Consider the following 16,006-nt stretch of genomic DNA (forward strand, 5'->3'; position numbering starts at 1 on the left):
AGTACAAAGGAAACTGGAGATAAACATAACAGCACAAAGACTCCGTGACAAGAGGACTGAACTCAGGGGTATAAATACACAAACTAATTAAGGACACAGGTGAAGATAATTAGGCAATTAACACAAACACAAAACACAGGAACAGTGGCGGCCTCTAGAGGCCAAAATAAACACGACATGAAAAGGAAATAACAGCGGCCTCTAGAGGCCAAAACAGTCCTAGTCCTAACAAGCATGGGGCGGCCTTGGGCTGAAGTGCCCTTGAGCAAGGCACCTAACCCCCAACTGCTCCCTGGGCACTGTAGCATAGCTGCCCACTGCCCTGGGTATGTGTGCTCATTGCTCACATGTGTGTGTGTGTGTGTGTGTGTGTGTGTGTGTGTGTGTGTGTGTGTGTGTGTGTGTGTGCACGCGCATGTGTATGTTCACTGCTTCAGATGGGTTAAATGCAGAGGATGAATTTCACTGTGCTTGAGTGTGCATGTGACAAATAAAGGCTTCTTCTTCTTGTCCCTCTGCTGCGGTAAGCCCCAGTCCTGCTCCTGGCTTCCCTGACACTGTGCAATATCTTACATGCCACTACTTGTGTCTCGGTTTTGTGTGTGAATTAATACAGTCAGTTATAAGCTATAATATAAGCTGATGGTGATTTCCTGTCCTAGAGATCGGTGGAGTCCGCAGTCTGTCATTTTAAATCTGCTGGGTAATAGTTAATATGTAGCTACCCACTGATGTTCTCTGTGTGTATATTAAGGTTGTCTATGCTTGCTTAAGCTGTTGGTAGAGTCATCTCCTTGTCATTTTAAATTACATTGTGAATAAAATTTACACATCCTTTGTGGAATCATGTCTCTGACCTTTTAAGTGTTTTTCAAGCCTGTGTGACTTTCTTGTATTCAAGTGGTTAAATCTTCTTAATTATTTCCTTGAGGCAAAACTCCCCCAGGGGGCATAGTCGACACTGCAAACCATCCGCCTTTGCTCTTGCCACACACAGAGAAAGTGGAAAAAAGCCAAAACTGTCACCCTCAGCAGAGAGGAGAAGCTAACATTAAGCTTTTGCAATGGGATTCCCAGAGTCCTGTCCTTAACCCAACTGAAAATATGTGGACTGTGCTTACAAGTCAGGTCCATGCAAGGAAACCAACACATTTACTTGAACTCTACCAGTTATGCCAAGTGGAGCGGTCAAAACATCCAACCCGAATTCTTCCAGAAGCTTGTTGATGGCTACCAAAAGTGTCTGTTCAAGGAACTGCTCAAGAAACTTGATAAAGGACATTTAACCAAATATTAGGTGTGCTGTATGTCCAGTATATTGATGACCTTGTATGTATAATTTTGACCATGTGTTGATGTCAGAAAATCACAAATAAATTAAAACTTGCGCACCAAATTCTTTTCTTTTACTATTAAAGATGTATGTTGTGCAATCATTTTGCCCCAGGGAAAGAAAAAAAAAACAACAGTTCAAATAAATAACTGAAAGCTGAATATTGCTATAAAAACATAATGAAGGCTGCTTGGTTTTGCACATGGCTTTGCAAGTACCTAAGGCCTTTGCACAGTACTGTGTATATATACAGTGGATATAAAAAGTCTACACACCCCTGTAAAAATGGCAGGTTTTTGTGAAATAAAAAAAAAATGACACTAAGATAAAACCTGTCAGATCTTTTCCCACAATGCCTTGCATATCCCGCAATGCCTTGCATGAACAGGGAAAGCTCACCACATGATGCATGACATATTATCTTGTATTGGGTCATGGTGAAGCAGGCAAAAATAGTGCAGAATTTAGGGCAATGTGGCCTTAAATTCATTATTTGTACTATTAGGGGGAAAAAAACTAATAAAATTGGAAGTCTGTGATTTGAATTCAGTAGCTTTCAGTCCACTAAACAAAAATAATTGAGTGTCAAGGAAAATTCTTTTTATGACCTACACTTGAAAAATCTGAAAGGCAGTACAGCTTTAATGTTAAATTGCAAAGTACATAAATTAATTGAAAAACAATTAGAAACATTTTTTAAGGAAAAAAAAAGAAAACAAAAAACTTACAGTAACCTAGTTGCATAAGTGTGTACACCCCGAAACTAATACTGTGTTGAAGGACCTTTTGATTTGATTACACCACTCAGTCTTATCAGGTAAGAGTCTATCAGTGTGGCCCCTCTTGACTTGGCAACAATTCCCCACTCTTTCTTGCAAACACAGTCTAGATTCTTCACATTGTGAGGGCATCTGTGCACAGCCCACTTCAGGTCACCCCACAGATTTTTAGTTTGATTCACATTTGGCTCTGACTAGGCCATTCAAAAACATTGATCTTCCTTTGGTTAAGCCATTCCTTTGTTCATTTGGATGTATGCTTTGGGCCATTGTTGTGCTGAAAGGTGAAATTCCTTTTCATCTTCAGCTTAGTCGCAGCTACCTGAATGTTTTGTACTCAAATTGACTGGTATTTGTAGCTATTCATAACTCTGTCCACTTTAAAAGCCCCAGTTCTGGCTGATGAAAAGTAGCCCTAATGCATGATGCTGCTACTACCATACTTCACCGTGGATATGGTGATGTGTTTTAGTGATGTGTGGGGGGTTTTATGCCAAACAAATTTTTGGGAAGTATGGAATTATTATGGGCGGCATGGTGGTGTAGTGGTTAGCACTGTCGCCTCACAGCAAGAAGGTCCGGGTTCAAGCCCCATAGCCGGCGAGGGTCTTTCTGTGCGGAGTTTGCATGTTCTCCCCGTGTCTGCGTGGGTTTCCTCCGGGTGCTCCGGTTTCCCTCGCAGTCCAAAGACATGCAGGTTAGGTTAACTGGTGACTCTAAATTGACCGTAGGTGTGAATGGTTGTCTGTGTCTATGTGTCAGCCCTGTGGTGACCTGGCGACTTGTCCAGGGTGTACCCTGCCTTTCGCCCGTAGTCAGCTAGGATAGGCTCCAGCTTGCCTGCGACCCTGTAGAACAGGATAAAGTGGCTAGAGATGATGAGATGAGATGGAATTATTATCTCATCTCATTATCTCTAGCTGCTTTATCCTTCTACAGGGTCGCAGGCAAGCTGGAGCCTATCCCAGCTGACTACGGGCGAAAGGCGGGGTACACCCTGGACAAGTCGCCAGGTCATCACAGGGCTGACACATAGACACAGACAACCATTCACACTCACATTCACACCTACGGTTAATTTAGAGTCACCAGTTAACCTAACCTGCATGTCTTTGGACTGTGGGGGAAACCGGAGCACCCGGAGGTAACCCACGCGGACACGGGGAGAACATGCAAACTCCACACAGAAAGGCCCTCGTTGCTGGCCACGGGGCTCAAACCCGGACCTTCTTGCTGTGAGGCGACAGCGCTAACCACTACACCACCGTGCCGCCCAGAATTATTATACCTTTTGGAATTGGTTTCATCAGACTGATTTAGTTGTGCTTGGATGTTTGTTTGATTTTTTCATGAAAAAGATCTTCCATCGAGCCACCCTATCCCATAGCCCAGAAATGTGAAGAATACAAGAGATTGTTGTCACATGCAGAGAGTAATCAGTATTTGTGGTGTATGAGCTGCAGAGCTCCTTTAATGTTGACATAGGACTCATGGCAGCATCCCTGGTAAATTTTTGTTTTGTTCCTTTGTAAATTTTGGAGGGATGTCCTGTTCTTGGTGATGTCACTGTGGTGCTCCATTTTCTCTATTTGTTCATGATGGCCTTCATGGTGTTCCATGGCACATGTAATGTTTTGGAAATAATTTTATACCACTCCCCTGCAATAAGTGAGATACTGTGATGCTTTCTAAGCTCTTTGAAGACCATTGAGGGGTTTGGGGGAAGGCATACCATGAAATTTTAAATTTTATGCAACATCTGGATATTTAAATGGTTAAATATATATATATATATATATATATATATATATATATATATATATATATATATATATATATATTAGTGCTGTCAAGCGATTAAAATATTTAATCGCGATTAATGTCGCGACTGTCATAGTTAACTCGCGATTAATCGCAATTTAATCGCACATTTTTGTCACATGAAAAACCATTGTAATTCTCTTATCAGCATAAAAAAGTGAATGGGCTTGCTCACCGTTCGAACTACGGGGGTACTCGGGGGATCCGAGATCCCCTGAAACAGACATGAGATCCCTTGAAAACATGATTTGGGAAATGTTGGGGGGTCTCTAAAATATTGGCAAAATGATGTTTATTGACATAGCAATTGTGTGTAATGGGAAGCATTTGCATATCCGAAGTGAGCGCGCGATGGAGAGCCACTCTCTGAGACAAGCGCAAGCACCCCCCCAAGGGAAAAAAAGGGACCCCCCCCGAAAATATCGGCATAGTTCGAACACTGGTTGTACCAATGTTTTTTTTTTTTTTATTGCAGAGCATAACACATCTTGTCACAGCCACTGCAAAGTGGGGCTGGAGCCGCCGATGGGAAAACGAAACCTAAGCCGAGCACCGTGGCTCTTCGGGGGAGGGCAGAGGACTCTGGCTGTGCGGGGCGTGGCATCATGTCACAGAGTGTTAATCTCGCGATAAAAAAATTATCGCCGTTAAAATTGAGTCAAGTTAACGCGTTAATAATGCAACATTTTTGACAGCACTTATATATATATATATATATATATATATATATATATATATATATATATATATATATATATATACACACACTGCTGTATCATCCTGTTTTATGCTGTATAACCCTGTTTATGACCCTGGTCCTGTGTAACTTTTGCACTGCCAGAGCTTGTTTGTTTACTGTCATTAGTCACTTTTGCACCATTAGAGTTTGTTTGTTTGTTTATTCATTCATTCATTCATCGATCAATCATCCATGCAATACTGTCACTCTTGCAGTTTTTATATCTTCATTTATTACAGTGCTTGTTTTTAGCACTATTAATGCACATTCACATCTACAAAGCACACACACACACACACACATATAGTTACATTTTTATCTGTGTATTGTATAGTCGGCTTGTTCTTGGGATCTTTTTTAAATTCTATTTTATGTTGTACAGTGTGTCTTCGGGTGGCATGGCGGTGTAGTGGTTAGTGCTGTCGTCTCACAGCAAGAAGGTTCTGGGTTCGAGCCCAGTGGCCGACGGGGGCCTTATTGTGTGGAGTTTGATGTGAAGAAGAAGAAACCTTTATTCGTCACATGCACACAGTGAAATTCATCCTCTGCATTTAACCCATCTGAAGCAGTGAACACACATGCGCACACACACACCCAGAGCAGTGGGCAGCCCAGAGCACCTGGGGAGCAGTCAGGGGTTCGGTACCTTGCTCAAGGGCACCTCAGCCCAAGGCCGCCCCACATCAACCTAACTGCATGTCTTTGGATTGTGGGGGAAACCGGAGCACCCGGAGGAAACCCACGCAGACACGGGATTTCCACACAGAAAGGCCCTCGCCAGCTGCTGGGTTCGAACCCGGAACCTTCTTGCTGTGAGGTGACCATACTAACCACTACACCACCGTGCCACCCATGTGGAGTTTACATGTTCTTCCCATGTCTGCATGGGTTTCCTCCGGGTGCTCTGGTTTCCCCTACAGTCCAAAGACATGCAGGTTAGACTAATTGCTGGCTCTAAATTGTCGATAGGTAAGAGTGTGAATGGTTGTTTGTCTCTATGTGTCAGCCCTGCGATGACCTGGTGACTTGTCCAGGGTGTACCCCACCTCTCACCCATAGTCAGCTGGGATAGGCTGCAGCTTGCCAGGATAAGCGGGGATGGATGGATGGATGTCTGATAACTTGCTGCTTCAACAAAACAATTTCCCAGCTTGGGATCAGTAATAGGGTGCATCAGTTGCCCTCACTTTCATAAAATCTGATGCATTTTTGTTTGGGTGTTCCTTTTCACCAATAAAGACATCCCGTAAAATTTTTTGACCATATTCAAAAGCCTAATGGTGGCACCATGAGGTTCATTTTTTGCCAAAAAACGCTTATTTTATGTTTTCGCGTAAGGTTTGAATCACAATGTTGGACTCCATTTATTGATTTCTTGTGACCCAGAGATCATGTTAAGAACCTTTGCATTTAATAGGGGCTAGCATATGCATAGGCGGCAAGCTTAAAACCAGGGTTATAACATTGATAGATAATGCTAGTGACACCCTAAAATAAACCTCCGAATATTTTTAGACATTCTAGACATACTGTCTACAGTATCTAAGATATTTGGTATACTCTATAAGGTGCCATAATATTTCATGAAAAGTGATTGAAATTTTGTCATAAAAGTCATAAAATAGCAGCTTTTTCCATAACTTTGAGCTCCTGGTGCCACCATTAAACTTTTGAATTTTGTCAAAATATTTCACCCAGTGTGTTTTCTTACCAAAAGGAACATAAAAACAAAAATGCATCATGATCGGAGGAACTTTTCATTTTTAGGGGGCAACTGTATGGAATCAATTTTGTGCCAAAATGTTCATACAATACTTTTGAAATATCAAACAAAAACGACAAATCAAAATACAAAAAAAAGTCCATTTTTTTAGACTGGCAAATAAATTATTTGTGTAATCGTGCAAAATATCAGTCTATTACTCTTCAGAAACCTTTTATTTTTGTTCCGTGTCTTTCTCAGTTTTGTTTGACGTAATTTATTTTGGTTGCGATTCCAGCTTTCTCGTTTGCGCTCCCTGACTTTTTGCTTGCAGTTTTGGCACAAACTTCACGTGTGGGTGGGTTGTCCAGGAATGCATTCCCATTGGCTAACTTGTGTTTGACTGACAGCTACGCTCAGCCATTCCCCCGGAGGCTGTTGCGGCCATTTCCTACTCGGATTTTGGTGGACTGTTTGACGAGTGACCGATCCATAGACCAGTTCACACGTATCACTGCGTATGCGCAAGGGTCAAAGGTCGAGGCCTCATCGGAGATGAAAACATGGTGGCAAACAAGCCAAACCTTAGCAAATACGCCTTATGGAAGAAGGCAGAATTGCAGAGGCATATGAGAGAATGGGGATTGCCAACTACCATGGGGGTAGAAGAGTTAAGGGCGCTTGCATATGCCACAGATATTTTGAAAATCCAGCCTGTACCATCCAAGGAAGACAAAGAAAAATCGAGGTATGTACCCGGTGATACTGCCACGCCCACTGCAGTTTTTGACAGGTCAACGACTCATAGTTATAGTTCTATATCTGACACGGAGAAATAATATAAGTCGTGCTGCCTACCAGATTACAGTCGTCTGTTTTATTGTATCAGTACTAGTATCACTTACTATACTCATCAGTCATAGATTAGTCCAGTACAACATTCCTTCCTGTTAATGCGCCAAATCCATTCTTTCCGTGCATCAGGATTCTGCCTTTCAGTAGGAAAGGTGAACAGCAAGAAAGGTGGAGGGCATGTGCAGGTGCCAACATTGTGCTTGAATCCTAAAATTGCATCATATAAATGTGAAGAAGCTAGATTGGATAGATACTGAAATAAACAAGATCTACTAGATCAATAAATGCACAGATACAAGGGGTTGGCTAATGATGTCTTTGAATAAGGGTGCCCAGCGACGGGAAGTGATCGCATTCATGATAATACTCACTACAAACAATGATTATCGGTGAGAGTGAAAATCAAGGCGGGTCCATGAACATGAATCTGACAGCTGACACGGTCGGGATATAAACGAACTTTTGCATTAAACTGTATGCTTGGATTCACATAATTTTTTCTGTATACACTCACTTAAATGTACACTACAGTCTTCTTGCATCCACTGTTCAAGCAGTCGACGTCCATTGTAGCAATCGACAACACAACAGTGTCCCCACAGCGAGCCTTTAGCCTCCGGCATTGTTGACGTGCTCTACTTCCGCTCGTTTATGAGGCCTTAACCTTTGACCTTTCCCACAACTCCTTGCGTGTTGCCGTGTTTGTGAACTCATCTATTGACGGTAAACAAGGATTGAGTGGACTTCAGTGGCGACTATGATATTGAATTAATTCAACAAAGTGTACGTACGGGACAAATGCGTTGTATGTGTTGCAGTAGTACACATTATGCAGGTGTTTCATGGCAAGTCAAATGTTAGCCTTAGCTCCACTACCCAATATAATAGCTGTCTTGCTAACATTAAACACGCCTGCATAATGTGTACTACTGCAACACATACAACACATTTGTCCCGTACTTACACTTTGTTGAATTAATTCAATATCATAAGACTACGTTCAGACTGCACCCTGAAATGACCCATATCCGATTTTTTTTGCCCATATGCGACCTGTATCCGATTTGTTATTGACAATCTGAATGACACAGATCCGATTTTTTCACATGCGACCCAGGCCACTTGGATATGTGGTCCTAATTCCGATGCATATCCGTTATTTTCACATGCGACTGCAGTTGCCGGACCGGACAGGTCGCATTCATGCGACCTACACGTCATCAACAAGAGATAAACGTCACTATTCTGTGTTGGCTAATCCTGCCTCTTTGGTGGAAAACAACAACATTTGTACAGTTTTCAGAATTTAAATAGGCTTTTATAGAATTGATCAAGCTAATGGTGGATTTGGTAGGGACCTGGATGTTAAATCATCCTGTATTACAAGATTATAAGATTGTTCTGGAAATTTCCAGTAATTTGACACCTTCGGTCTCATTAGTTTGCTGCCCACATTAATCAGATTATTGTGTGAGTTCCGCCGCCGCCACAAAAACCACATTGCCAGGTCTCGCCTCATCTCCATGCTTTACTTGCAAATTTGAAGAGTGCGCACTTTTTTTGTTTACGTATTACGTAGATGTGCTTATTACGTGTCAATTTGCGCATGCGGGACACTTTTGGGTCGTTTTCCGTTCATATTGGAGATCGCATACAAGTCTCATATAATTGGTAATGTGAACGGCCTAACAAAATAATTGGATTTCACAACAAATCGGATATGGGTCGTTTCAGGTTGCAGTCTGAACGTAGTGATAGTCGCCACTGAAGTCCACTTGATCCTTGTTTACCGTCAATGGATCGGTCACTCGTCAAACAGTCCACCAGAATCCGAGTAGGGAATGGCTGAGCGTAGCTGTCAGTCAAACACAAGTTAGCCAATGGGAATGCATTCCTGGACAGCCCACCCACACGTGAGGTTTGTGCCAAAACTGCAAGCAAAAAGTCAGGGAGCGGGCGGCACGGTGGTGTAGTGGTTAGCGTTGTCACCTCACAGCAAGAAGGTCTGGGTTCGAGCCCCGTGGCCGGCGAGGGCCTTTCTGTGTGGAGTTTGCATGTTCTCCCCGTGTCCGCGTGGGTTTCCTCCGGGTGCTCCGGTTTCCCCCACAGTCCAAAGACATGCAGGTTAGGTTAACTGGTGACTCTAAATTGACCGTAGGTGTGAATGTGAGTGTGAATGGTTGTCTGTGTCTATGTGTCAGCCCTGTGATGACCTGGCGACTTGTCCAGGGTGTACCCCGCCTTTCGCCCGTAGTCAGCTGGGATAGGCTCCAGCTTGCCTGCGACCCTGTAGAAGGATAAAGCGGCTAGAGATAATGAGATGAGATGAGATGAAAAAGTCAGGGAGCGCAAACGAGAAAGCTGGAATCGCACCCAAAATAAACTGCGTCAAACAAAACTGAGAAAGACGCGGAACAAAAATAAAAGGTTTCTGAAGAGTAATATGCAAGGCTGACACTTGCACGACTTTTGGCCACGATTTTGTCGTGGCAAGTCGTGCCATTTTGGGGCACGAACTGGGAGGCTCCCGCACTGTTCACGACTAGTTCACGCATAGTTCACGACGAGTTCACGAATGCGTGCCCGTCCACATTCACGAACTGGCACGATGAGTTCACGCATAGTTTGCGCATAGTTTATGCACTTCCCGCATTGGCACGACGAGTTTGCGCAATTCGGACGGTGTCGTGCCGACTTGGGCACGCCATATAAAAAGGGGCCTCCCCAACCCCTGGTCATTTTTGAATTGGCTGTGGAAGAGACAACATGCTGAATACCAGAGACACAATCATTGCAGAGAAGAGAAGATGCCTATTGAGGTATTTCACCTGACGTCACAGGGTCACGTGATGCCCCGGTGTCCGCCATTTTGGACGGCAAGCTAGCTAATGTCAACAACAGTAGCTGGTATGTTACTGTAGCAATGTTTACGTTCAGTCATTTGGATGACTGTTAAAACCTTTCAGTCTCAAGTTTTTCCTTTACTGGATTTACTAGTTTACTGAGCTAGCGCATGTTGGCCGGCCGGCCGGCAGGCTGACTAGCACGCGCTAGTTCCCGGCTGGCAGGCTGGCTAGTGCGCGCTAGCTCCCGGCTTGCCCGAGTGCGCTAGCTCAGTAAACTAGTAAATCCAGTAAAGGAAAAACTTGAGACTGAAAGGTTTTAACAGTCATCCAACTGACTGAATGTAAACATTGCTACAGTAACATACCAGCTATGATGTTGTTGACATTAGCTAGTGCTAACAGCTAGTTGCTAATACACTGCTACAACTACACCGACCCTAATAATACAGTTCTTAGTCATTGCCTGGTAACAGCAAATTTATAACGGGCCATGTCTCAACAGACTAAGAAGTTATTTCAATGACAATTAATAACATTTTGTTTATCCTGAGGACCGAAAGTAAATGAAAATGTGAACAAACCTTAGCTGTAATAAGATGGCGACCACCGGCTCCAGGGACGACCCGCTGATGTAGGCATGTTACCCAGCCTGACACAAAATATTTGTAGGCATCCAAACTCTTATACGCTTTCAGATCAATACCTGTGTATGGCGATGGGTTTTTAACGACATAGGTATACAGATCATGTGGGCTGAAGTCAGGTAAAGACGAGGGCTTCGTGTACTTCCGTACGTCAGTGAACAATCCTGGTGGAAGCAGGTAAACGTCGTTCTCTAAGCCTGCTAACCTCAATTTTTGCAAATACCTCTCCCCCTGCTCGCCCTGTAAATGCCCTACGTCGCTGGATAGTGAAGGTGTTTTCTGCATCTCGCTCCTTTTTCTTTTATGTTTTTCGTTTGTCGCCTTCCTCCCATTCAAACTGATTCGAGCCGTGCCGTCCAAAATGGCAGCATCACATGACTTGGTCACGTGAGTGAAATACCCCAATACCTGGCAGCTGCTCTAGCCATTGTTGAAGAGCAGCAGAAAAGGCTGGAAGAGGCAGAAGAGCAAGAAAAGGCAACCCCACCTCGAAGAAAGACACAAAGGAAAGTGTGGGTCCGGGAATGGTTGACCAGAAGGCACGAGTTTGGACAGTATGAGACGCGAGCGCCAGTGTCGCGCAGTAGTCGTGAACTGCTCGTGAACTCGTCGTGAACTGCTCGTGCCATGCGCAAACTGTTCGTGAAGTGCGTAAACTAGTCATGAACTGCTCGTGCCATCAATGCATGACCGTGTCAGTGGGAAGGCACGGCCACGCTGCGACGTGCACCAATTCGTGAACATGTCGTGAACTACTCGTGAACTCGACGTGAGCTGTTCGTGAACTATTCGTGGCAGTTCGTGACAGTCGTGGCATGGCACGCACTTCCACGCATCCTCCCGCATCGTCCCGACGAGTTCACGACGAGATCACGAACAGTTTGCGCATAGTTCACGACCCGGTCGCGAAATTTTGTCGTGACCAAAATTTTGAACATTTCAAAATTCTCGTCCCGACATGGCACGCAGTCACGACGGGTTTACGCACACTTCACGCCAGTTTACGACTAGTTTGCACACGACTCGAGTCGTACCAATGCGTGCCACAGAATCGTGCAAGTGTCAGCTTTGCAATAGACTGAGATTTTGCACGATTACACGAATAATTTGTTTGCCAGTCTAAAAAAATTGACTTTTTTTTTTTGTATTTTGATTTATCGTTTTTGTTTGATATTACAAAAGTATTGTATGAACAGGGCGGCACGGTGGTGTAGTGGTTAGCGCTGTCGCCTCACAGCAAGAAGGTCCTGGGTTCGAGCCCCGGGGCCGGCGAGGGCCTTTCTGTGTGGAGTTTGCATGTTCTCCCCATGTCCGCGTGGGTTTCCTCCGGGTGCTCCGGTTTCCCCCACAGTCCAAAGACATGCAGGTTAGGTTAACTGGTGACTCTAAATTGACCGTAGGTGTGAATGTGAGTGTGAATGGTTGTCTGTGTCTATGTGTCAGCCCTGTGATGACCTGGCGACTTGTCCAGGGTGTAGCCCGCCTTTCGCCCGTAGTCAGCTGGGATAGGCTCCAGCTTGCCTGCGACCCTGTAGAAGGATAAAGCGGCTAGAGATAATGAGATGAGATTGTATGAACATTTTGGCACAAAATTGATTCCATACAACTGATGCACCCTAATCAGTAAAGTAAATCTATCTATCTATCTATCTATCTATCTATCTATACACAGCGCAGTGGGATTTTTGCAGGAATGTAAGGTATTCCTTTGGAAAATCACGTGTCTTGGAGCGCGTGCCTTTCACCCGATTGGTCACCACGAAATCTCCTAGAGCGCGTCACGGCGACGTTTAAAAGCCTCTCGCGAGCGCGCTTTTGCCCTTCATTCATTCATTCATTCATTCATTCTCCTGCCTTGCGATGGTTGAGGACTGACATGCGGCATGGCGGGGGTCACCGTCAGTTCCAGCTGCCGCGACTGTTTCGCGTCCAATTCCACTGCGAGTGTCGCGCATCTGCGCCTCGATGAGGATGATGAACTTTTGAAATACATTTGGAGTGAATACTTGCATCCGAAGCAGTATGAGTGGGTGCTGATAGTCGGATACATTGTTGTCTTTCTGTGCTCGCTGGTCGGAAACACATTAGGTAAGTTTTATTATCTCTTACCTCATATCTTTACATCAGGTGTTGCCAGGTTGGATCTGCTTAATCTAATCTAATCTAATCTAATCTAATCTAATCTAATCTAATCTAATCTAATCTAATGCACGTCCCAACTGAGTCCATTATCTCACTTAAAGTTGATTAAATTGTCAGTGTAAACTTACATTTTTCATCAGAACTGGAGAATCTGGAAACTATTTCACTGGTTTCATTCCCATTATCATCTACCTGTACACATTCTCTCCTGTGTCTGGCAGAAATCCTACTACACTTCACTGCACACAGTTGTGTACTGCTGGGCTGGTCCTCACTTCTTCAAAAGGCTGTTTGAGGGTTAAGACTTAGTTTATGTTAGAATCAGGTTTAGTTTAGGGTTAGGAGTGGGGTTAGGCATTCAGCTGTGATGGTTAAGGTTAGGGTAAGGAGCTAGGGAATGCGTTATGTCAATGAGAGTCACCACAAAGATAGAAATACAAAAGTGTGTGTGTGTGTGTGAGAGAGAGAGAGAGAGAGAGAGAGAGAGGATTTCAAATATTTTGACAGACTATTCTGACCAATCATTTATGTATTATTCCACTTAAGCCTTGTTGATGTTTTTCAGTCTATATTGCACTGATTCATATTTGTCATTCTGGCACAAAACCACACTGAGTGAAAAATGCAGTATTGTACTTTACACATCAGCCACATCTGGATGAGTCTATATGCACTTAAGTGCATGTCTTGTAGTAGCTGGACCAGTGAGATACATTTCATATACTAATTTTTAATTTGTAAATATGGTATTGTAAATTGATGATCATATGTCCACGTGATCTAGACGGTAATTAAAGTGGACTTTCTGTATTTTCAGCGCATAGTCATTGGTTCAAATCCAGTGTGCTAGAATATAGAGTCAAAATGGCAATCACTGTCCAGATACTTACTGCACTGTACATGTTTGATGTTGAAGGATTATTTAGGATATATGGCTCGGGTTAAGAGGCAGCACAAATTTTGAATAAAATATAATGTATAATTTTGTTGGACCTTGAATCTGTGTACCGGTTCCATCAGTAAATGCACTCTAGGGATAATATTCACTTGGATACTGGTACATCATGTAGTATATTAAAATGCTATATTGTTATTGGTTTAATATGTTTTGAAGAGTGTTTATTGGACATATGATGATGCAGAATTAGTAAATATTCCAGATCATATTTTATTATCACTGGCACAGAATATGTATATTGGTAATTTACTAAATAACTCAATTTATTGACTCTTGAATAAAGGAACTGTCGGCTGTAACAAATGCAAACACCACCTGTGAAATATGTCAAGACTCTGTAGAAATGCATGTAATTGTCATTGGACATGTGACTGCAAAAGCAAGTCTGCTTTCTTTGGCAGATATGCAAACTCTGATTGCAGCATCATCAATGCTATTCCTTAGGTTAATTCCAAATCAGTTACTGGACTTTCATTTAACTAAGCATATTATAATTACATGATTAAGTGTATTCCTGGATGTATGCTGAGCCTAGCTTCCACCATGTGAGAATTCATTATCATTCATGGGGTCAAGCCTTATTGATTAGGCTGAAAACCTAGAAGCATCTTTCATCAACTGCTGCCGATTATTGATCCTCTAATCATATTAGTGATTGAGGAGCAAATGGCAAATGGGTGAGACATGCAGTACGCGTTGTCCTGCTTCCATGTTGAGACATGGCTTTGACATTAGATTGTGTTTTATCAGCCTGCTTCTTTCAGTCTGAGTGAAGGACACACAAAGAATAGCAGGAAGGCATAAAATACCCAGTAACCTACATGTAGATCAGACACAGCTGTTGTGCCTGACATATTGTCATGGACTTGTGCATTGTAATGTGAATGATTTTTTTTTTTTAAGCAAGAAGGTACACAATTCTGAATGGGATTTTCTCTTTGAATGTGTTTGACTTTAATATCTCCAATTTCAAAGGAACAACAAATAATGAAAAAATCTGAACAAATCTTTTTCTGACTGCTCTCATTATGGGCTGCCACAGGAGATCCTTTTTCCTGCATGTTTGATTCGGCATAGGTTTTCACTCCTGACGCAACCCTCTCCAAGCTTGGGATCAGCACTAAGTATGCGCTGGCTTGTGTAACCCCAGTGGCTGGGTATTTTACCTAATCTGCATGTCTTTGAACTGTGGGGTTCCGGAGTACCTGGAGGAAACCCACAGACACAAGTAGAACATGCAGACTCCACACAGAAAGGCCCCCGTTGGCTGTGCAGCTCGAACATGGAACCTGCTTACTGCGCGGTGACAGTGCTAACCACTACACCACCATGCTGCCCGAAAAACCTAACCAAATACCATATATTATAATCACTGTGGTCTCTAAAAGGGGTTCCACTAGAGAGATTACTGTATATCTAACAGTTTAACCAGCTTGGGATATTGAAGTCTGGATTGATCTTTTCAGCCTTTTGCTTCCATGAGCCCCAAAGGGAAAATGAATAATTTAATACATGTTTAAGCACTATCCAATATGACTGCTTAGTCCATGTCCTATTGAATCAGTATCAAGCTGTATTTATTGATATACTTCAAAGCACTTCTGTTTTCTGTAAGTCTCTGCCAAATGCCATTATATAAATGTAAAACAACTGGAGAAAAGAAAATTCATAACAATGCTTACCTTGCTTTTAGAATAAAAAAAGCCAAAAACATCTGCTGGATGTGCCACATTTTGCCGAAGAAGTGTTTGCATGGAAATGCCTCTTAAAGCACAAGCACATGTCAATGGCAAAGGCAATTCAATATCACAATATGATTGAAAATAAAAGAAAGTGTGAGAGGATGTACTTTTTCTCATGATCTTCCAGAAATTTGGATTTGTGGAATATTCCATATATTTCATAGGGGTTAATGTGTTCAGGTACATTTTTCAGATTCTATAAGGGATGACTCATGTGTCATGTCCACATCCATCTGCGCTCTGAGCGCAGGCACACACCTCAAGGACAAATTACCATGCACCTGTTCTGGATTGGAGCGCAATCACAGCGTGCGCTTATGAGAACTCCGAAAACACACAAACTTTGCGAAGTATACATGCAGTACCGAGCATTTGACATTGCCAAGCCTGATACTCTGTTAATACTCTGGTTCTTGACTTTATTTCCTGTTTTCTCGACCCTGCT

At 43.0% G+C, this 16,006-nt stretch overlaps 1 protein-coding gene across 1 annotated transcript in view; it reads left to right on the forward strand.

Moving 5' to 3' along the window:
- The first annotated feature begins 12,602 nt into the window (after window positions 1-12,602).
- Window positions 12,603-16,006, forward strand: part of hcrtr2 (hypocretin (orexin) receptor 2) — an 82,431-nt gene continuing 79,027 nt past the window's right edge. The window contains exon 1 of the mRNA XM_060924610.1: window positions 12,603-12,807. Coding sequence (XP_060780593.1) covers window positions 12,603-12,807 — 205 coding nt within the window. The remainder of the gene's footprint in view (window positions 12,808-16,006) is intronic.

The sequence above is a fragment of the Neoarius graeffei genome, chromosome 7 (assembly GCF_027579695.1).
Source record: "Neoarius graeffei isolate fNeoGra1 chromosome 7, fNeoGra1.pri, whole genome shotgun sequence".
Taxonomy (NCBI): Eukaryota; Metazoa; Chordata; class Actinopteri; order Siluriformes; family Ariidae; genus Neoarius; species Neoarius graeffei.